The sequence below is a fragment of the Wasmannia auropunctata genome, unplaced genomic scaffold (genome assembly GCF_000956235.1).
Source record: "Wasmannia auropunctata unplaced genomic scaffold, wasmannia.A_1.0 LD336069.1, whole genome shotgun sequence".
NCBI classification, from domain to species: Eukaryota; Metazoa; Arthropoda; class Insecta; order Hymenoptera; family Formicidae; genus Wasmannia; species Wasmannia auropunctata.
In genome coordinates this window covers 1,352,828-1,376,227 of record NW_012026821.1, presented here as the reverse complement: position 1 = coordinate 1,376,227, position 23,400 = coordinate 1,352,828, and the positions used below count along the sequence as shown (strand labels likewise).

Below are 23,400 nucleotides of genomic sequence, written 5' to 3'. Positions count from 1 at the left end.
GTCTCTGAAGAAATAAGGAAATTTTTCTCTCAACAATACCAATCAGGTGCGCGTCCCGCGTTTGAATCGACCGGCGGCCGCCATCGGTGCGGCGCGACGGTGCTCGGCTTCCGGCCTCGGCTTTGACGTTCGTCGCGGAGTCTCGCGGGGTCTCGCTCGCGTGGAAAGTCGCTACAACCGGGGGAGGGAGCGGGGAGAGAAAGGGATCCGTGACGTGCTCCGGCCGGAGTCCGCCGAAGTCGTGTCTGCCTTTCTCTCTCTCGCGTTGTCTCTCTCTCTCTCTCTCTCCCGCTCTCTGTCTCGCTCTCGCGTGCGCCAAAATGTCCGTGTACTCGTAAGATTGTGCCCGCGCGCGCGCGGCCATCGACGTCGACGACGAGGACGAGGACGAGGACGACGACGTTCGCTTCGCCCGTGAAAGGAAACCTACGAAAGTGTCGGGCGACGAGCGAGCGGCCAATAATGCGCATACTGGACGCGCGGAGACGGCAGCGCGAGCGATAGCTTTAGGTGAGCGGAAAAACGCGTACGTCGACTCTCTTTCCCCGCGCCGAGTCGAGTGCAGTCGTCGACTCAGCTCTCACAGCTGGTCGCCCGGACCTCGCGATCCCGCGACGTTTCCCGGACAGCCGCGGCCGAGAGGGCCGCCTTGCCACGTCCGTCGTTACATAATTACGTTAAATCGAGCGGCTCCGCGCCGCGTCCTCGGCTGGCGAGCCTCCTTATCGCGGCTGCCGACGGGGCCCTGCTCAGGCCCGTTCGCCGAGCAGGTTTACGAAACAATCTTATCGCATGTACTTTTGTACCCCCCCCCGCGCTCGTCCTGCCTTTTCTTCCCTCGAGGACGCGTCTCGAGAAACTGCTGGAAACCTTCGGGAATCTCTCACCGCCACGGAAACTCGCGGCTAATGACCCATTTATAATTTATCACATCCGTGTACCGCGAGGCTGTCAAGTGTCGCAATGACAAGCGCTTTCCTCAGATCGCGAATAGGATAATTCGGCCGATTAAACACTAACATTTTGTCGGCAATTTTTTTCCTGGATCCGCGTTGCACGTTCCACGTCAGAGCGAATAATTATTCTTGGTTAATCGCCAGTCGTGTAAAAGAGTAACATATGTACACTGACATGACATATGTATACACATACTGAAAATACGCGCGACAGAATTATAGGAAAACGTTTTGTCATGTTTCTGCACTCGCCACTTCATATATCTTCTACTATCTTCATTGGAAATATGCCACCGCACGTGTATTTAATTTTGCCGTTGATTTACAGATCTCAAAGATTGCTGTGAATTAGGCCAGAGCGTCTTGCAGGCAGCATGAGCGTAAGTGTACACGTCGGATCACTTTACGGAGTCGTGAGTTGTACGGACAATTGATTCGGACGTTGACCGTAATTTCAGAATCCTTATCGAGCCAGACCCACCCACAGATCTCGGGTGGATCATTCGGCTGCGTATGGGATGCACAATCAGAATATGTGGATGCCCGTGTCGAGGCCTCAGTCGGACGTTCCGCCGAACGATACTATCCAGCAGTCTCTCGTAAACCAATCAAAACATGCGAGCGACACGTGGAAGGATCCGTGGGACTGGAATCTGGATAGCCAACAATCGGATAGCCAGCAGCAGCAGCAGCAATCGCCACCGCAGCAACCGTCGCCACAGCAACAGCAGCATTACGTACCCTCGTATCAGAATCAAGGGCAGCTGATATCCGGTTCCGCGCAAAACCATTATTACAAGAATCTCAATGGTAACACATCCGACGTACTTAACCAGAACCCCGTGTCGGGCAGGAACACTCCCAGGGTCCCAGAGCCCGCTCGTCCGACCGGGACGAATTACACGGACTCCTTTCCACCCTACGCGAACTATAATCAAAATCAGCAGTATCCGCTGCCGCCTCGGCCGAACAGCGCGAAATCCGGTTACGAGCACGCTCAATGGCCGAGCGAGCATCCGTCGCAGAATGCATCTTACCCTCAGCAGAGGCTCGTGCCGCAGCAGAGCCAGAAGGATCAGCCACCGATGCCCCCGCCGCCGATGGCGTCGCATAATTATAACTGGAGCAAAGACGACGCGGCGAACTTGCCGTTGCAACGTAATTGGCAGAATCACACCGACACGCTGGGTCAGTGGCAGGATCAAAACACGTCGTCGGAGATGCAACAGCCAACGGTCGACAATATGGGCAATCAGTCACAAGTGTACAGCGCGCCCGTTGAGGGAGTCAACAAGGAACATTCCATGAACTGGCCTACCGGTGGACAGCAAAATAACGAAGCGGGCAACAAGTCTAACGTCGTATCGAATCAGTGGCAAAATCGCGAGTCCCAGCATCAATCCGCGCATTTAGCACAAGCAAATAACGTGGATGACACATTCGCCTCTTGGCCGCAGTCGGGCAACGTCGTCAGTGCCGCGCACGATTGGAGACACTCCAAGCCAAGCGAACCTTTACATTCTACACAATGGTTACAGCCAACGGGTGTGGATAACAGTTCATTCACGGAGAACGTGCCGCAGAATAATAACAGCACGAGATTTGCCGTGAACGAGTGGCAACAGGTGCACATGGCGCCGTTCAGTTACGCCCCAGCGTCCACGACCGTAGAAAATATTGTACATACGCCCAATAACAATGAACAGCAGAAGAACGAGAAGCCGGCGGCGGTAGCGTCGTCTGTCGCGAGCACCGTGTCGCCCCACGATTCGTTCAGCCACGCGAAATCGAGCGAGATCAAGCCACCGATTGGAGACCACCATAATCTAAACGTAACTGATGACACATCACCGACGAGCGATCCTTCTAAGACCGGCGAGAACGATCGTTCTTTCGATTCTATAACGGCAGAGGAATTAACCAGCAGTTTTGGCCAATTTAATCTCGGAAGCAAGTCGGGAAAACACGTGGATCCTTTAGGCGAGGAGGTGCATTCGAGTCCTATTCTCCCCCCGGAAGGGAGAGCTCAACATCCTGCTAATTTTACAAATATTCGAGGTAATCCCATTCCCGACAACATGCCCGTGCTACCACCGGCATCAAGCGGCATAGAGAATTCTCATTCGATCGATAGCCAGCCGCCAATTGTCGGGCAAGATCATCTAATATCGAATACATATCAGAGTGGCGCCGCTAAGGTAACGGACAGTATCTCGCAAAGCGGATATGATCAATGGTACAATCAAAACTCACTGGAGAACGCGTGGTATACGAAGGATCACTCGCGTCCACTGCCCAAGCAGTGGAACGCTCCTGAGCAGAACGTAGAGAACTACGAGAATATCCAGCAAACGTCCGACTTCATAAACGTCGAGGTTGTCGCGCCTGCAACGCTGAAGGAGCGCGATATCTACGGTTCGCGGGATTCCATAAACAAGGAAACGTTGGACAACGATCCTAAGCCGAGCGCGAGTCCCAAAGAAGCGACGAACATTCGGGACTTCAGGGAGGAGGTGAACAACGTCGAGGTGTTGTCGATGCAGCAGCAACAGCAGCAGCAGCAGCAGGCGCGGCCTCCTCATCCACCTCTGGCGGAGCAGATGCCGGACAACTACGAGTTCGCTTCGAACGACAGAAACACGTTTCTCGAGACCGGCGAGTTGACTGACTCGCATCAGGAACACGAGCCGACGCCACCGAGTCAGGATGACGAGAACGATGAAGTGCCTAACGATATTCCCTTTCTGCGCGAAGTGCCAGGGCAATCGAGTACCATAGATCCGCGCAGGAACGATCCTACGGGTCAGGAGCATCACGTGCAGACCGGCCAACGTTTGTCCGATCCCAGGAGGAACGATCCGTCGGGTCAGGAGCAGAGTATGCAAGTTAGGAGTATGCCTGACCGAGTGGAGCGTCGCGACGTTCTTCCGGGGCAAGAGAGGAATGTTCCTCTGTTACTGCGAGGCGACTCGGACACTCTGGAGCGGCGGAACGATCCTTCCGGCAGGGAACGTTCTCTGCCACCGCAACAGTCGCGAAACGATCCGTCGGGCGAGGAGAGACATCAGCTGCAGTCGCAGTTAATGCTGGAGTCGAGCGAGACCCGTGAAGTGCTCGGCCGGGGCAACGAGCCCGACGAGGTTGCGCAGCAAACGGACGCGGAACTCAGGCAGATACCAGGCGGAGCGTCCTCCAACGACGCCACGCAGTTGCCGGACGACAGAACAACAGGTGGTAGAGTCGTCACCGGCTCCCCGCCGGAGGTCCCCCCGACGATGTCCGCGATGCAGGATCAGGCGAGCGAGTCGCGGAGCAAACGCGAGGAGGCGGTGGGCGCCTCTCTGGAGAGCAGCGAGAGCCAGGGTGTCTCCGGCTCCTCGAATCGCCGGGATTCCTACGAGGACGACGACGACGAGGGGTCTCGCAACAGCCGGGACGAGAGCAGGGAGAGACGGCGGGAGACGAGTCCCGATCGCCGACGATACGAATACGAGCGGAAGAGCGCGTACTACGACCGCGATCGTGAATACGAGGATGACTACTATTACGAGCGCGGGCGACGCGTGGGCGACAATGAGCGTCAGTATAATGCCCGCGACGACTTTGAGCGACGTGATGCTTCCTATCGAGACGACGAACGTAAGCATCACAGTCGCGACGACTTGGATCGACACGGTAGAGACGATATGGACAGAAGAGTCAGGGGAAAGGAGGATCTAGATGAAAGAGACGCCAGGAGGAGACCGGATGACCGCAGAAGAGACAGAGGCGAAGATCCACGTCGTCGAGACAGAGATCCGAGAGATTACGATGCACGATATTCTAGAGATCCTAGGGACAGAGAGTATATGGATGGACGCGAAAGGAGGAGGGATGACAGACGGTCTCGAAGATACGACGATTACGATAGAGATCCGTATAGGAGGGATTATTACGACGATCCTTATGGAAGAAGGTATATTATCTAAGCAAAATGTTTCTGAAACAAGCAGATAAAACTTTACCGGCTGTATTTTCTACTAATTATTTTGAGAAAAAGATCTGCCAAATTCAAACTGATATCTATCAATTCTGTCACTCTAATTGGCTCGCGAGCTGAAACGCTATCACCTCTCCGTTGTCTCGAGCGAGCGAGACAGAGAGTAAATAAAGAAAGATAGACGCTAGAGCTTTGCTTGAATTCGTAACTTTAGCGTCTGTCTTTCTTTATTTACTCTCTGTCTTGCTCGCTCGAGACGACGGAGAGGTGGTAACGTTTCAGCTCGCGGGCCGAGATTTGAACATGCCTGCAGTCTAACACTTTGATATATTTGATATATTTGTTTCTAGTATCTGAGCAAATGTAAAATGATATTTAGATGCTTGCCAGTTTAGCTGAATCTTTTTCTTAATGCACAACAATCTGTTTTAATTATTAATTTATTGTAATTCATTAATATTTTATGTTACATTTATATATTCTTTTAGTTCTAGACCTTCAAGTAGATCTTCTTACAACGATAGAGACCGTGAATACTACATGCGTGGAAGGGATTCTTATTATGGATACAATGGTACGTGTTGCGTACATAAAATACGTATACATTAAAAAATGCGAGAAGCCAATATTCTTCGTGAAAGCAGCTATTAAATATATATGTATTTAATTGTGAATGCAGGATACAGTGGATATGATTATAGTGCTCATTACGGTAACAATTATTACGCATATCTTGAAAACCTGCGTCGAACGAATCCTGCCGCCTATTCCGAGTGGTACCACAAATATTATGCCAGCCAACAGCAGCAGCAGCAGCAGCAGCACATCGCCAGAGGTGTCGGCAATTATCCGGAGGACAGAGCCAGCGTTCACTCCGGCCGTAGCTCCTGTGACGACAGGTGTGCTCTGAAATCTTTTCTTTTCAAAAAAATTTAAAAAGAGTTGAGCTTTTGAACACTTGTTTCTTACCTCGGTACCGATTTTATAACGTTCGTTGTATGTCAGATTTTTTCCAATCCCAAGTGCATGTTTCCACACACCCAACAAGACACTCTATGTCCCATATTTCGGATATTCAGGATGGGCCGGAAATCTGCGGGAGCGCAGTACGGCTTGTCGCAATTTAAATAGGTGAGACCGGGAGTCCCCTCTCGGTTCGAAACTTTTAAATTTAAGAAAAAAGTATATTTCCCTCCCAGTATCTTAAAAAAAATTTCAATTATGGCGTATACAGTTGGCTAGATATAGCGTGTGTGAAGTTCACACACGTCTAGATATACATAGAATGCATAGAATTACTCATAAGAGTTTATATATCAAACGTATATTATTACAGCAGTTGTTTAACGTAGTAAAATATTATACACTACGACAGTAATTAAATAAAGTAATAGAAATATGACATAATAAATTGCATGCTTAATTTTGCTTGTATTAAATTTGCTGTAAGATTTAAGTGAAACATGCTTATTTTGTATATATACGTGCCTTTTAATATTTATCGTAATTAACATCAGTTCATATTTTTCGTAATTTAAAGGTCCTCTGTTAAAAGAAAAAAAATCATATTTTTTTCAGGACTGGTGATAAACGAACACTGGGTGATATGTCATTGGAAGATTCGATGATTACATCTGCTCGATTGACACCGACTAAATATTCCACGTCTCATGCATATGGTAATTTACGATCAATTCTGTATATACAGTGTCCCGAATTTAAATGTCAAAACACGCTTTGGGAGCGTGTAGGAGATCGATAAACTAACAAAAAAATCCTTTAGAGATATATATACTCATTTTGGAGAAAATCGCAAAAAAGACGAAACGTAGTTTTCATCTTTGTACTTGTTCATTCACACTTATTTATTCACGTTGTTTTGTATTTTTTTTCATTCTTTTGTTTGAAAATCGGCGCGCATACTCTCGCAGTCTATTAAAAGTCTACGGAATGACTCACACTGCCTCTGTAGTATTATCATAATTGAAATCGTACATGAGAACAATAATATTCCGTTTTCTGATGAAAACTTTTGTTTGTTTACATTTCTGGCTCTCTCGTATAAGTTCGTCAGTTACTCATCAGAAGCCATCGAGTGAATTACTCCTGTCATAATATGCCGCGTATATATTCTAACGTTGAATATGCTGATATGGTTTTCGTGTATGGTTTCTGCGACGGTAATGCTACGGAGGCGGTGCGAGAGTACGCGCGTCGATTTCCAGACATAAAAGTGCCGGACGGACAAGTCATTACGTCGACTTTTAATAGGCTGCGAGAGATCGGTTCATTTTCAATTCATCAAGACCCGTTGAAAGCAAATTTGCAAATAAAAAATCATATCTTGCGTCAATCTAATAACAATCTTGACACCAGCGTCCAGAGAGCATCAGCTAAATTACAAGTGCCGCGGCAAACAAGACAGCGAGGTTTCAAAGGTAAAGGAAATATCACCAGATCGGTTTGGCTGCAACACGAGCTGTTCGTACTAAATGCAATGCTTGCATTGCTGCAAGAGGCTAACATTTTGAACTTAATATTTACATTAAGCAAGTGACAATGTGAATAAATACGTGCGAATGAATAAGTAACAAATAAGTACAAAAATGAAAACTACGTTTTGTCTTTTTGCGATTTTCTCCAAAACGAAGAAAACGAGCATATCTCTAAAGAACTTTTTTGTTAGTTTATTGATCCTCTACACGCTCCCAAAGTTTTGACATTTAAATTCGAGACACTATATATATATATATATATATTTATTTATTTATTTATAAATACTTAATTTTACTAAATCAATTAAAAAATTTACTTATAGGATGCTTTTCCATTGGATCTTTGGTACATGTTCATCCAAGCTATCCAGCTGATGGCGAGAGAGCTAAAGTGGACATTTTCCGCGTAGAAAACTTACTCTTGCACGATCCTATTGCACGTGATTTACGATTATATCCAGGACCTTTAATCAAGTAAGTAGAATCATACTGAGGTAATATACAAGCATAATATACATAACGACGACTTGTTGCAGTGGCGTAACGCACAAGAAGACTATCATAGAATATTGCGAAAATAAAATTAAAAAAGCAGTGGTAAACGAAGAAATGATCGATCGCGCTTCGTACATCTTGCTGTACGAATTGATGATTATGTTAATTCAACAAAATGGGGTAAGTCTCTTTATTCAAAAGTTAAGTTTTAAATGAAAATTATTCAAATAAATTAATATCGTTTAAATTCGCCAGAACGTAGTCGGCGTCGACATTGCCGGGCTCTTGCTGCGTAACAAGGATGCTTATCCTTACGACGCGAATAAATGCAGGTCTCAGGATGTAGGACGCAGAGAATCGCAGATATCGCAACGATCCGGTGCGACGGGCAGCGACGGAAGTACCCAGGATATTTCAGTGTTATCCGAGAAAACTGAAACCAAACAGCGAAAAACTGTAGAGCAAATAACAGACGAATTCAGAGATACGTTACTTTACGGACGGGTTCAAGAAGCATTAGGTATATAAAGGACTTTGTCTCTTTTATGTATTTTATGTCGTTTAACGTGAATGTTACTGATTGATTCTTTTACTTAACTGCAACAGAATACGCGATGAACGAAGGACTTTGGGGCCATGCTCTCTTCCTGGCTAGTAAATTGGATAAACGTACTCACGCTTCTGTGATGACTCGTTTTGCAAACAGTCTACCACCGCACGATCCACTGCAGACCCTGTATCAACTGCATTCTGGTCGCGTACCTGCTATCGTCACGGTAAGAATTATACTTCTGTTTTACTTAATACAATTATTTACGCTTATCTGCTGTAATACTAATTATTCGTTTCTTTTTTTTTTCTGCAGTGCGTTGCGGATCCACGCTGGGACGATTGGCGGCCTCACCTAGCTATGATTATTTCTAATACCTCGGCCAATCCAGAAGTTAATCGTCGATCAATAACGACTCTCGGGGATACATTATTCGCGAGGGGCGATATCCACGCCGCACATTTCTGCTACATACTCGCGCAAATTGATTTCGGCGCTTACGGAACTAATGGAGTTAAGCTCGTGTTGATCGGCGCCAACCACAATAAATCGTATTCCGAATTCTTCACCATGGAAGCTATCATGTTAACGGAGATTTACGAATACGCTCGGAACCTCAGCGATCCGTGTTTCACATTAGTAGATCTTCAAACATTCAAGTTCGATCTAACCGTGAAGATGGTGGACTATGGACTGATAGAAAAGGCTCTATTGTATATCGAACAGATTGCAACGAATATCGCCAACGATCCGTCGAAGTACAAGAAATCCTTCATCAAAGCGGTTTATGTATTGGGCGACCGAATTAAATATCACGATCCAGTCTATAAGGACGCGATCGAAGACGCTGCGAATGTAACGTGGCTTAATAAATTAGCAGAGATAGTTGGAAAATATGAGGTAATTATTTTACGAGATATTTGATATTTAGTTCTGCTATGCGTTAGTGCAGATATTAAATAGAATTTCTGTTGCAGGACGAGCAGAGTGTCGAAGATGAAACGTACGATTCCCGTACTATGATCGAAAATCAGGAAATTCATGAAATGAAACATCAGCAACAGCAGCCATTGCAAATACCGCCACTATCGTCGCAACAACAATGGAACACTCTTCAACCCGATTACAGTGACGGGCCTACATCGATGATGGAAGTTAATACGAGTGAAAACCAATCAGATTGGCAACCATTATCTTTGCCCACGAACATTCAAGATACGTACGATCCGAACGTGCAGTACATGAGAAACGTGGACGAATCCGTTCAGTACCAGCAGCAGCAGCAACAGGATTACTGGAGCCAGCAGCCATATTATCAGAATAATTACGGAAGAAGTGAAACTATGCCTAATTGGCAGCAGCAGTCTGCAGGATTAACCACCGATCAGACTGACGTAACCAACTCGCAACAACAAGACAAATGGAACTATGAGGTATATTAAAAAGTAGCTATAAATGTATTACTGATTCTTTCGTTATGCAACATCATTACATATTTTCCCCGTAATACATCTGCATCTTCATTCATAAAATTCATATAATTCTCACTGCCACTTTCATATTTTCATCTTTTCACGAGTACCGATTCATTAAAAAAATAGCAAAAATGATATATCTCAATTTTGCTCATAATTTTTATATTTACCTCGAAGCATAGCAATTAACATTTTTCACCTGTTTCTTGATGCTTGCTCACTGACAGGCGGAAAGGGAGGACAAAACGCCCACCCCTGAAGTAAGTAATTACGGACTTATCTCGGATAATATTCTCGATCCTGAAGGATCGCCAAATGCTGCCGGTATTAATTTGTTACGCCGTCGCAATGTGTCTGTAAAATCAAATCCGCATATCGCCTCTGCATTCGACGATAATATTCCTGGCCACGTACCTATGTTCTCTAATCTGTCAAGTGGTAATCTCGATGTCAAAGTACCAAATTCTCGTAAGAAATATCCCAAATTGACCATGAGCTATCCGAAAATTTTACCAAACAACAAGGTACACCCGAAAGATATTAAAAAGCCGAAACGTATTGATCCTGTATTTCTGAAACCACCGTGCTTGCAACCACCGGTGTTCCTAAAATGTAACATTAAGAAAAAGAATCCGTCCGAGGTTAGGGAAGAAACGGCGCCGGACCGGCCGGTTAAAGGAAATTTATCCGCGTCGCAAACTACAGATCTAGATATTCAATTTAGCAAATTGAAACTCGAGTCCCTTTTAGTGCCAGACTTATCTTTCGAAGCCAAAGAGAGTCACGTTACTTTCAATAGCGAAGCACAAACTTTGAAACAGTACTGTAACTTCGAGGAGAAGAAAGTTATGAGGGTGGCACCGCATATCCGCAGAAAGGACGTTATTTGCGATACGGTGGACGCGTGGTCATACGATAGTACCGGCCAGAATATTTCCGAATCGTCCAGATATAAGCCACTGGTTTTCGGTGGCACGTATCCGATTGATTTGCCGCTTAGATTTAGGAACAATAATCGTCTAACCGATGACGCTTCAGCTAAGGATAATACGTCTTTGACTTACGACATTGATATGCCCACAAAATGCGACTAAAGAAATAATCTGTAAGCGTATATAATCGTGGCCAAATTTTCTGTTACATGTGTGTTAAATACAGAGATAAGATGTAACTATAATTCTATATTGATAAGTATAACTGGATTTTCTTCAAGTACTAACAGAAAAACTTTTTTTTTTAATCTGGCAATAATAATGGTATAATAATTTTTATAATACATAATAAATTTTTTAAATATCTAATACAATTATTGAAAATAGAGAAAATGATCAGTAGGTTAATAACAAGTATTTGATTGTCCGTTTTATATATTATTCTAAAAGTCAAATTTTTACATGTTATTATATGAAAAATATCCAGATAACGAGAAAAGAATCCATACACTGTGATGAAATAGAGAGATAAAGAATGTTTTGTGTCATTAATTACAATTTTATGTAATTTTACAAAGTTTTAATATTATTTCAAGTGGTGTTTGAATGTATATAAACGTATTGTTACTGTTAGTATCAAACGCATAAATAAAGTTTTGTCATATAATGCATTTCCTTGAACTTCTTAAGATTACAAACACAATTCATTGTTATATAAAAATATTGACTCACATATATAAACTGTCGAAGAAAAAAGATTGCCGACTTAGAGGACCATGTAATATTTATTAAAAATAATGAAAAATTTATGAAAAATGCTTAATCGGTGTAGATTGAAAAACTGAGCTTGTCAAAAATTTTTTCCAGTTTAATCTTTATCATGTGTCCTCCAAGTTTCAAATCCTTTTTCTAATACATGAAATTTATCTGAATTTTTTTTTACATTCTACTTTCTAAGATAATGTGATTCTGATTCTAACGTCTTTCATACACTTTGATCACCCAACATATCATCATAGAACGACGTCATACCTAAAATAAACATGGTAAGCAAAGTTTTTCATTTTTTACTGTAATACATCTGTGAGTATCGCATATTTTATAAGTGTCCCGAACGTAGAGTGCGATCAGAACTTTTGGCATGTGGCATAGGCGAACTCGCATTGTTACAGTAAATAGTGATAAACTTTGCTGGAACAAGCTTGCGATGATCAATCGTATATTTTATTTCAGCCTGCGCAGCCAATCATCTCCATGACACCGTCGACCGGTAAGCAGTACGATCCATTGGAGGAATTGGACGCGCTTGAGACCACACGATCGACCGCTAAGCCCGCGGCGGACACGAAGAAAACGGCGGAGAAAACGGCTGATAAGAAACCCTCCAACGGTGGTGGCTCTTGGTTCGGTGGTTTTTTCAGTAAACTCACGCCCAAGCCGAAAAATCAAATGATATTGCCGGACGATAACAATCCAACGGTAAGAATCTCCCTGCTATTGCGCCGTGCCCTTCCTCCAGCTCATTAAAAAGATTACGACGGACGGTTTTATGTTTTATGTCGTTAAGGGCTTGCGCGGATACTTTTGGTAATAGAACTTGCTACTTATGGTTACAACAATGCTTATAAGACGGACGATAAACAGGCCAGTATAATGCCAGGATTTGTTGAGAAATTGTCAGCTGACTAACGACTAACGCATTGCTACTAATACCCTTCTAATTGAATTAGCTAGATTTTTTTCTCCTAACATACGAACGCAAACGGTGGAGAAAAGTTGCGCGTAGAAATCAATGTAATCAACTCGGTCGTCGTTTGTATTGCAGATTGTATGGGACTCGGTCGCTAAGAAGTGGATAAACAAGGATGAGGACGGCGACAGCGGTGGCGGGACGTTGGTCCCACCGCCGAAAACGGCCGACATGAGTTTCCGTGCGCCGGCGATGGAGCGCGGTTCGCAGCCGCCTCTACCGAGTGCGCACAACGAGGATATCGCACCAGCGACAGATATTTCAAAATTGCCTACCGGTAGCAATATGTTCAAACTGCCAAAGGGTAGGAATATGCGTGCCAACTACGTAGACATAATGAATCCCGGCGGAAAGCCCAAAGGTAGCGCGGCATCGTCTAACGTGACCACCCCGATAACGTCTCCGCTGGCTACCTCGTCCCCGCAGATGTTTGTCCCTGCGCCAAGTAAGTTCATTTCGAATTTTTCTAAACTTCGACTCCTCTCAATTTTTCTTTTATTCGCGCGAATTTGGTCCTCGGAAAGTAATGTTACCTTTATCGTGACAGTCAATGATCCAACCGCTCCCGTGGATTTCCTGACTCCGGCAGCAACACCGCCGTCTGGAAACGCCGTCGCGGAGAACAACACCCCAGTAAGTGCCACGCAATGCACACTTGTGCGGTTTTGACGGATGAAACTATATATACGTATTACCGACGCTAAACTATACATTTACAATACAATACCGCGCGTACGTGTGTCTCCTTAAACTTTACATTACACAACACATTTGTTACCCCCGTGCGTTGTGGCTGCAGTTTTCTGGTATGCAGCTTAGTTTTTGTTTCAGCGTGTTTCTGAAACAATTACATTAACGGATTTTTTCTGTATGTTCCCTCCATCCAATTATTATGACGAACAGTCTGTACACTTTACATTCACTCCCCCTAGTTTTGCATATCTTTTCTCAAAGGTATTGCGATATCTTTGAATTGATCGTATTTATTTGTAATCTATGTGTACAGCAATTACGTGTTTATTAGAGATCAATCATTTAGAGTTTTTTTCACGAAATGTTTACCTTTATGGATTAGACTGCTCCAGCACTGTGCCAGTCCTTCATTCCCCTCCCTCTTATTTAAACGAATGAGACAATCGCTAAACGATCAGTGTTATTAATAGCTATTAATAGTTATTAATTGAAATACACTCTTCTATTGCTTCCTACATTACATTTTAGTAACACAGTGATACTTAATTAGACCTCTCCACTTTGCTACAGATTCTTTCTTTCGTGTACCTGTGTTTAATCTTACCTTTCTTTTTATGTTTCTTTATGCAAGCAGTCGGGGAAGCAGAATGATGTAGCCAAATAATAATTATTGCTCATAGTAAGGACATTCATTTTATTAATTTTACATATCATTATTTGATGTTTTACGCACACGCTTTCTCCTTACCCACCGCTTCGCGGAAATGTATGTGCGGCTTTCTTGCATAAGAAAAGGAACGCTGTATTGCATTTCGTAATTAAAGCTGATTGTGTTAATCTTATATGGCAATCGATGAGTTTAATATATCGCTCTGCATGTTTTCATTTTATTATTAATAACAATTTGGTGTCATAAAGTAGAACGGCATACCTTCTTTGTGATTGCGAATGATTTTTTGTGTAATGTAAACGTCCTCTGTAAAATGTTCCATTAATCATTTGTGTTGCTCACATTGTGACCGAGGCATGAAAAAGTGTTCTTTTTTTTTATCTTGCTGAAACGTTACTCTATAGTACACGAGAACATGAATACCGTAATACCGATTTTCACGTTTTATGACATGGGAGGGAGAGCCTTTTCGCTTTGTTAAACAAATTCGTTATTTAACACTTTTTAACGTTATTGAACGTTTTTTTTAAGCTGTAGTTTGCGAGCATAAATGCAACGTGTAATCGTGCATAAATTGGTATTACACTCTCTTAAATATACATGTATATATAAGATAAGACTAGAGCTAATCACATGCGACGTGGCGAATATCTGTTAGTGAGACAACATTGTTGTGTTGTGTGTGGCATATAGCTCTCTCGCTGGAGCTCGACCAGCTCGTTATCACGAGAGGTGCAGAGCTACACAATGAGGGATCCGCGACTCCTTCAACGGAACAAGGTAATCCAAGGGCATTAACCTCTTCCGCATTTTCAAGGTGATCACTTTCCAAATTATTACTGCGAAGCACACTGTGTATGGGGATACGGGATATTCCGCTAGTACGATCTTTATTGTCTTCTAATCAGTTTGTTCATGTGCCAAGCGAGACTCTTATCATGACTTAACGCTACTTCTATTACTAAAATTAGCTTACGCTTATCAGTCATTATCAGTCGCTACTTTCATGAGGTCATTAATCATAAAATCGTGGGAAAGCTTGGTGGAAAGGATGTTGGATTCAGGTTTTGTAAAATAAGTTTAAACAATCACTTACTTTTGTTATTTCTTGATATATATGCATATAACTGTTCCAGTTTGTGGTCATATCTTCTTACGCACTGTAAATTACAAACACGCGATCGCATACTTTTAACGAGGGATAAGGAATTAAAAAAAAAAATAGATGTTCCCTTACTGCTTACATGGAAATTATAGTTAATACGAATAATTCCAAGATAAAAAATTTTGCAAGCTCGAAAATAGGAGGATTTGCTTTCATCTATATAATTTCTAGGGACCAATGATGTTCAACCCGAGTGAAATGAAGGATCGTTCGGTGAAGAACATGCCACCTAGCAGATATCATCCACGATAATTTTTTGCGACCGCTTACGAGAGTATAGTTTGTTATTTAAATTAGGAATTTTTCTTATAGTTGTATTATAATTATAGTTGTATTTAATGTGAATATCTGTTCTTGTATAGAAAACGTGACAATAGTACATTTTTTTTGTAGTGCGCACAGTGCACACAGTTTCTTTCGAAAAGGTGTGCATACCTAAGCGACGCAAAAGTTCAGAAGATATGGCATCTTTTTAGATGCCTCCTCCGTTCTTCACAGATTCGAGTTGTCTAGATAAATTTTTACATTTGGAATTCTGTTCAAGTTTGTTTCTTTGTTATATTTATCGTGTCGAATTAAATTATATATTACGTTTAAATGTATTCAGAATGAGATTTTCACGCGAATCACGCGATACAGGAGACAATTTTAGCGAATGCAATGGTGGCGCAAATAAATTAAATCCGAGTATACGTTTAATGATTTTTAAATTAAAAGCTTCCATTATACACCAAGGATTCAGAAAATATGCTCCTTTCTGACCAATTCTCGCGGAATGTTCTTTTGTATGCAATGTAATGAATTTATTTGGATGTTACGCACCGATTTCCATTTTTATTAAACGCATATTTCCATCAAATGATTACCTATACATTTGCTGATCGTCGTTCATTGTTAATCATTATGGAAATATGCGAGTGCATTCCCGTTACTACGTTCGTCTAGCTTGTAAGTAAAATCGTCATCGGTACCGGATTCGATGTCACGCGAACTGCGAGCGAGTTTGAATTACGTGAGTGAGATGTAAAGTTGATATTTTTACGTGCAACCTGTAATCAGAGATCTATCTAAGTTACAATTAAATAATCCCTCGCTTCGAAGAGTATCTTAAAAATGTGTGACGATAGAGAGAGGAGTGTTAGCGTTAATTATAGCTTAGCTATATCGCAGAATTTGTTACAACACGGCCTCGGTATGTGCTGTAATTCTAAGTCTGATTTTATATGTACGGAGAAAAGAAGGGAGTGTCGCGCAGTGCCGATAAATACGAGATGTTAGGGATATGAAAATTTTATCGAGGGTAAGAGGGGAGGGAGGGTGAAATAGCGCGTTAAGTATATGATAGGGGTACTATTGTCAGACGTCGGGCTTATATATTACGAAATAATATTGATACACCAATAAATACGCAACTGCCATCAACGTGCGGATAGTGCGGAATGCATAACGAGTTTGTAACGCGTTAGATTTGTAAGATAATGTCCATTGGTGTCTATCGTCGCGAGGAAGTCTGATAGTCCTAGTGTGCTGATAAGGGAGAGCGAAGGATCCTAGCAAAGAAAATAGGGAAGATGATTTTAGTGGCTTTTCCGTGTACATTGGGATGTCTCTATCGAAAAATAAATGTCCTGGCAGATATATATTTTTCGGTGAAGTGTGAGTACCTTCGCAAGTAAAGGCTCTTTACTTGGCTCAATCTATCGTCGCCCTACGCTTCATCCTACGTGGATACTGTTGATTATACAATTTTAGATTCTTTTGTTGAAGATATTATCGATTTCTCTCGCTGATAAACGTCCCGTAATATTGTCAAGTAAGATTGAGAAACTCGACAAGAGTCTTTTGGAACGGTAGCAAATTTCCATTTGCCATTGACCACAATTAGAAGTGACTGGTTCTAGGAATAGATTTTTGTAAATTGTGACACTCGTAATACATTTTATATCTGTGACATATGAATTAGGTATATCTTAGGTGCATATATTATAATGTATTATGATATTATAATGTTATCGTATTATAATATATAATATAATTATAATATCATAATATGTACATGTTACAACACACATGTTGATACTGTTGCAGAAACGTCGTGTGTAAGTTTTATATATATATATATGTATGTATATGTGAACTCTAAGATTTGTACATACTTTAAATGTAGCTTTCGTATAAACTTGTCCTATCGCAATTGTTTATATAGAGAATTCGCGTTTGTTTTTTAAATACCGAGACAAAGAAACGAATCCCGCGTTATGCCGCCGTCGCCGAAATGTAAGAATAAACCATCTCTATTTGTGGTGAATGGCAACTTATTGCGACCAACATCGCCGTTAACTAGCTGATCTATGATGAACTTTCGAAAAGTTGAAATATGTTGTATACGGCACGTCTGTAATCCTTACACGCGATCGAGCTTAAGTTAAGAATTCGGGTGGCGATGCAGAATGTGCAATCTACCGTTTTTTTTTCGCTTTTCCTTTTCTTTATTATTTGCCATTGTTTGCTCGTCGCGCGAAAACGCGAGATATTAATGTAAAATGCGATCGGCTTTCTTGCCTGTGAAAGCGCTCGGAATGGTATTATACATCGCGTCGGGACGGCGAGCGAGAAGAAAAAAGATTTTAAGATTAACGTTAAAGTTGAACAGAAGTATTATAATTAAATTGTAATTGTAATGTATGTATAGGTCGGTTTATGGAACGATGCGGTATCGTCTTTGATGTAACATATTGCTATATTATATACGTTCACGCACCTTCGAATTCCGAATTGATGTACGTATATGGGGGAATAAAATTGCGGATTACAATGATAATAACAATAGCGATAATCTATACTGTATATTATTAATATTAGGATTCACTGTCATAATTATTATTGACATTATAATAAAGAATATTAAGAATTGAGAGAAATCTCGCAGCGATTGTACTTAGCAACTATGGGATGGGCCGGGGAGGATGAACAATCGCAGACGCATTATATTTTTCGATCCTTTTATTAAGTTTATCATAATGCTTCGAATCGATACAATAATTTCTGTGGTATACTGTCGTCTTTCGGGCCACAACGTCGACGATCGTCTCTCCCGCGCACGGACGTTTGTGCTCTGAGATCATCATACACGAAAAATGCGTATACGAAATCGGCGGCCGGAGAACGCCGCGCGGTGTATTTCCGGTGTTTGTAATATGCGAAGAGTGAGTAGGCGCGCTCTCGCGTTTCTCGAAACACGAAGAAATCAATCCAAAAATATCGTCGTCTCTGTGGGCGCGACACCGGGATCATCGGGCAAATTGGTCGAGTCGGGCAAACGGCAGGAACGGGGGGGGAGGGAAGGAAGGAGCGAGTTACAGAGAGGGATGATAGGTACGGCTGCTCTTTAAGCGACGACAGTTAACGCCGTGACACCGATGACACTTCGAGAAGTGAAAAAAAAAAAAAAAGAAAAAAAAGAGGAAAAAGAGGACAGTCAAATGCAGTTTTAACAATCAGCGTTCTTATCAGCGTGCACGTTGAGCGTGTACGACCGGTCGTCTCTCGTTATTTCTACATCTTTTCTGACTCCTTTTTTTCCTCTCTCTCTCCCTTTCTTTCTCTCTCTTCACGCTATCGCGTGTAGACGGAAGTCGGAGAGGACGATGGGGTTGGCGGGCGAAGGAGAAACGGAGAGACCGGGGCGCCGGGGGGGAGGGGGGTGGAGGAGCAGAAGGGGGTGAGGAGGATGAGGGGAGAGGAAGAGAAGAGCGCACGAAGGATATAAATATATAATAATATCTTATACCGCGCGTATTTTTCGTAAAGTACGCTAAACGTTATTCCTTTCTCGTCCAATCTCTCTCGCGCGCACGCACACACTCTCTCTTTCTCTCTATCTCTCTCGCACGCCGCGTCGGTATTATCGATCTGTATTTCTTTTTTTTTCCTTTTCTTCGTTTTGTTATCGTTTCATTTATTAAATGTTAGAGTAGAGCCTATAAAGGGACGCCCGGAGGCGCGCTCACAGCGAACCCCGGGCGCGCTTTTTTTTTCTCGTATACTAGCTGTGCCGGAACGCACTTGTACTGGTCGCACGATCGGCGAAGGATTCGGCTAAAGATACCGTGGCCGATCAGGCCGGGAGGATGTCGTAGTCGCGATCTAACGATCGTGAAATCGAAATCGATTTCGTCATGTTTTGAACTTTTTTCACATGTAAAAAAAAAATAAGCAGCGAATCCAGATGTGTCTCGAAAACCAGCGAGTCAAGATCGTTACGCGGATCGTGAAGTTGGATCCAGACTAAGCAAACGAGCACGAATGAGGGCGAATGAACACGCGTGAATCCTAGATTTAAATCGACAAATCGACGCTTCGTCTTTCATAGACAGAAATTCATTGAAGAAAAAAAGATTATTATACGCTCGTTTGTGTTCGTTGCAAAGTTCGTCGCTCGCAAATCATCCGCTCTTGCTAGCCTGGATCATCTGGATCCACACGACGATCATACGCGAGTCATCGAAAGTCTAACGTTCAGCCGGGCAAGGTTCGATTGAAATAGAGAAGGTGAGTCAATAAAAGAACAAGATCTTAAAAGCAAAAAGAGAATTGCATTCGGCAGCCGATCTTTAGCCGAGCGATTCGCTCGCGACATATTATTTAACAACAGAGTTTAACCACCTAATCGTTCGGAGGAATACTCCCCATCCTCGGCTTTGTTTATACAATGAATAGGATATAAAGATCCTTTTTTCTCTTCGTTTACCTACGTGCTAGGTAATAAATGATCCAACTGCAATTCATTCACGATAACCAAATCGATGTGAACGGTAAGCGGAAAAGAAAGAAGACCGAAAAAAAAGAAATCGTGACTCCGATCAAGGTGTGAATTGTTTGAAAAAAAAAAGAAAAGAAACGTACATCTTTTTCTCTTTCTCTCTTTCTCGAGTCGACGATAAACTTTAATAACCCATAGATACTTATTATCATCATAATGTTACAATTACAGTTTGCGATTATCACAATGCGAGAACCGCCAATAATAATAATAGTAATAATAATAATAATAATATCAATGATAATAATAATGGCAATAATATAATATAATTAAAAATAAACTAGTTAATAATAATAATAATAATCTTCGCCGTATTAATTACCATTCGTCATTACAATGATTCATTTAGCCGTTATGGTTGCCTATATACTATCCTCTTTTATATATACTTCTATATATATAGCTACAATATATAATATTTTCGTGTTGAAAAATCGTATACATTAGTGTTGTGTCGCAGGACCATTGCTTCTGTCTCTCTTTCTTTCTCTCTTTCTCGTTCATTCTCGCACCTTTATTTCTCTCAACGCGTCTGCTATATATCATTCCGCGTTCCGCTATATATCTTTTTTTGCTCTTGATGGATCGCAGATGAGAAGGGGTAAGAGGGGAGAAAAACACTGTCGTCGATGGCTGGAAGCATTCGTGTCGATGTTAGAGTCTCGGAAGTCCGAGAGAATCTCAAATCGCGGAATATATCGCTTCGGAGCAGACTCCTCTTTTTTTCTCTCTCTTTCGCGCAGGACCGTTTTACAGGGCATTTCACGCGCGCATTAACTCCGGAATGCGGCTTTTCGCTTCATAAAAAGCTTAGAAATATTCCGTGCGACACATTCTGGCAAGATCGCGTGGTGCGCAACGTTTCTCGACGTCCGCCGAGAGGGAGATCCCGATTCCGGAGGCGACGGGTCTTCTCGCAAGTCTCGGTCGACATTAACGTAACGTGGAAAATTTAAAGGAACGAAGGAAAGAAGAAAAAAAAATACGCGCACGAGTATGGAATCTCGAATTACTGATATATCTCTCGGCTCTCTTCTTTCCGTCGAGGGCCTCCGGTATCCACGAGACAGATATTCACAGACGAGAAACGGCGATCATCAGGGAGGAGGCGCGGCGAATTGGATAAAAATCTTAGCCGATTTTTAGGCGAGAACACGAGTGCCTCCAGACACGAGCGCGTTACGTAATCTTAATAGCTTAATATCGATTTTTAGTTCGTATTACTCGCCGTTCAAAGGCGAGCCTCGGATCACAGATAGTGAGGTGATCGGATTGCGCGAGCGTTATTCGCGATAACAACGCGGTCTCGTATTCGTATTCTTTTCTGCTTTTTTACTCTCCTTTTTTTCCGCTCATTCTCGCACTCACGCATACACACACACGCACATTCTCTCTTTCGCTTTTTCTTTTTTTTTTTTTTAAGTTTGTCAGTATGCGTTCTTCCTGCGTTTCTCCTAAGGATTTCAAGGCGACAGCTCCTGAAAGCAAACAGCATCGGGCATCGTGTACGCGCGCGAATTCACAGTGGCGTGAAAAAAGATCGTCCGAGAAGATTCGCAAGAGGGACCTATCTCCTCGTCGTCGTCGCCGTCGTCGTCGGAAACGTTCTCGCAAACGATTCCGAGCTGATGCAGACGTATACGCGGCACAAACGAACTGTTTCGTTTATCCGGGAAAACACCGGGGTGTCCCCGACTTGTCCTCAGGCACACTGTGCACACGCGCGCGCTCACGTCCCGGTCGAGGGGCTTTCTTTTTTTTTTCTTTTTTTTCCCGTTCGAAACGCAATCCTCGTGTGTCCTCTGCTCGGTTCGTTACAACAAGAGATCTCTTTTCCCGCCGCACGCGGAGTGGCGTGCGTGTTATATAGATACGAAAGTATAGAATGTATATATATATAATATATATTTTTTTTTATACATGTATATATATACGTATACACAATACATATGTACCTACGTACGTACGGCCAACTAAGGGTAGACAGGCGCAATCACGTGTCAAGTTGAATCCGATCGATCGGCCGCGCTTTAGGATTTTTACCTGTCGACGTCACGAAAATCGGACGATCGACTTCCCTTTTTAGAACGCTGCCGATTTCGGATTCAACATTTGTGTGTGAGTGTTTATGTGTGTTGTGTCGCGGGCGGATAAAATCGATAAAGATAACTGAAGAGAAACAAATTTTAAAATCTCGTTAATGAGACTTTCGTGCTCGGTAGGGCAATTACAAAAAAAAAAAAACAAGGGAACGAAAAGCGGAAATGTGTTTCTCGCTCGCGGAAATATACAGTCATGCACATCAATTTTCTAACGCAATCGCGATCCCTGGCCAATGCATTCGAGACGCGAGCGATTAGAAATGGGCCAATAGTTTCAGAACTCCAAGCGACGTCGAAGTTTTCTATAGACGTCACATGCGTATTCCAGAAACTTCGATTCAGAGAGCGTATCTCGAGAGCGAATTCTAGAAATCTTAGAACTTCTTTATATTAAGGTCGCTCGACTGTTATCTATATAAATATAAAGTTAACATACATTTAAAAGTGGCTTCTACTTTCTCAGCGGGATTCGAATCTCTCGGCGTACGCAATGGTGCCAGGATCGTGATTGCATTTTTAAAGCTGAACTTAGAAAATAAAGGATACGGGGCTCAGATCGTGAATGAACGTAGGGGACATTCGCCAGCATTACATAAGAATAAGATGAACATGTCGGGAACGAGTAACAAGACATTAACATAAAGAATCGTACGGAGAGAAGAGTCGTGTTCATGTGTGTGTGGGTGTGTGTGTGTGTGTGTGTGTGTGGGTGTACGTGCTGCGAAAGACGATGCCTTCGCATAACGTTTCCAAAACTACGGTCTTCAAAGAGATTTTCACAAGCTTATTAAAAATTAATTTGGCCAAATTAAAAAAAAAATAAAATTACGGAAAATCGAAGGCGCTCTCGGTTTCATGATCGCTCAACGTCGTACAATAAAATCATGACGAACACTATTTTTGGTCTCGACAATTCTTGTCTTGCAGGGCCTTGGAAACGCCGTAGAGTTCGTGTTAATGTTGTAGCGGTTGTACGTGTGACTGGTCTGTGTACGCTCTCTCCCTAGCTAGGCGCGTGTACGTCGACCTATTGTCTTCAGAGAAACGAACTTCCGCCGTAAAGGAGAGCACACTGACCTACGCCTTCGTCGCTCGCGTATCTTTTCTTTCCGTTCGCTTCGCTCGTCCGCTCTGCGCCTGCGAAAGCGCAGAACCTCCTCGCGAAAAAATTGCTCTATAAGGCCCAAGACCGGATAAAAAGGATACGTGAATGGAAACGCGTTTAATCGTCTCGCGACCGATGATTCTCTTCGATTCCGAGCATATACTCGAGGTACCCTCGCGTATACGTTTGTTGATAACAGACAACAGCCAGA

General features: G+C 42.8%; 2 protein-coding genes across 6 annotated transcripts in view; one reads left to right on the top strand and one right to left on the bottom strand.

Annotated features, from left to right (window-relative positions):
* Positions 1 to 93: 93 nt before the first annotated feature.
* LOC105450057 lies at positions 94 to 18,075 on the top strand. 5 transcript variants are annotated; one of them, XM_011689667.1, is made up of 17 exons: positions 96 to 510; positions 1,285 to 1,336; positions 1,415 to 4,911; positions 5,424 to 5,509; positions 5,615 to 5,834; positions 6,514 to 6,614; positions 7,754 to 7,904; positions 7,967 to 8,105; positions 8,181 to 8,445; positions 8,532 to 8,701; positions 8,791 to 9,375; positions 9,453 to 9,908; positions 12,116 to 12,361; positions 12,708 to 13,077; positions 13,180 to 13,265; positions 14,689 to 14,775; positions 15,332 to 18,075. In XM_011689667.1, the coding sequence occupies exons 2-17, from the start codon at positions 1,331 to 1,333 to the stop codon at positions 15,410 to 15,412; spliced, it is 6,546 nt and encodes a 2,181-aa protein (XP_011687969.1). In that variant the 5' UTR covers positions 96 to 510; positions 1,285 to 1,330; the 3' UTR covers positions 15,413 to 18,075. The 5 variants fall into 5 exon arrangements, with proteins under 5 accessions (XP_011687970.1, XP_011687973.1, XP_011687969.1 ...); XM_011689670.1 differs by lacking the exon at positions 14,689 to 14,775 and adding an exon at positions 13,960 to 14,004 and having other exon boundaries at positions 15,332 to 15,402; XM_011689669.1 differs by lacking the exon at positions 14,689 to 14,775 and having other exon boundaries at positions 97 to 510.
* Positions 18,076 to 20,066: 1,991 nt separating this feature from the next.
* Positions 20,067 to 23,400, bottom strand: part of LOC105450056 (homeobox protein extradenticle) — a 47,097-nt gene continuing 43,763 nt past the window's right edge. Inside the window, exon 8 of the mRNA XM_011689664.1 lies at positions 20,067 to 21,460. Coding sequence (XP_011687966.1) covers positions 21,446 to 21,460 — 15 coding nt within the window. The 3' untranslated portion in view covers positions 20,067 to 21,445. The remainder of the gene's footprint in view (positions 21,461 to 23,400) is intronic.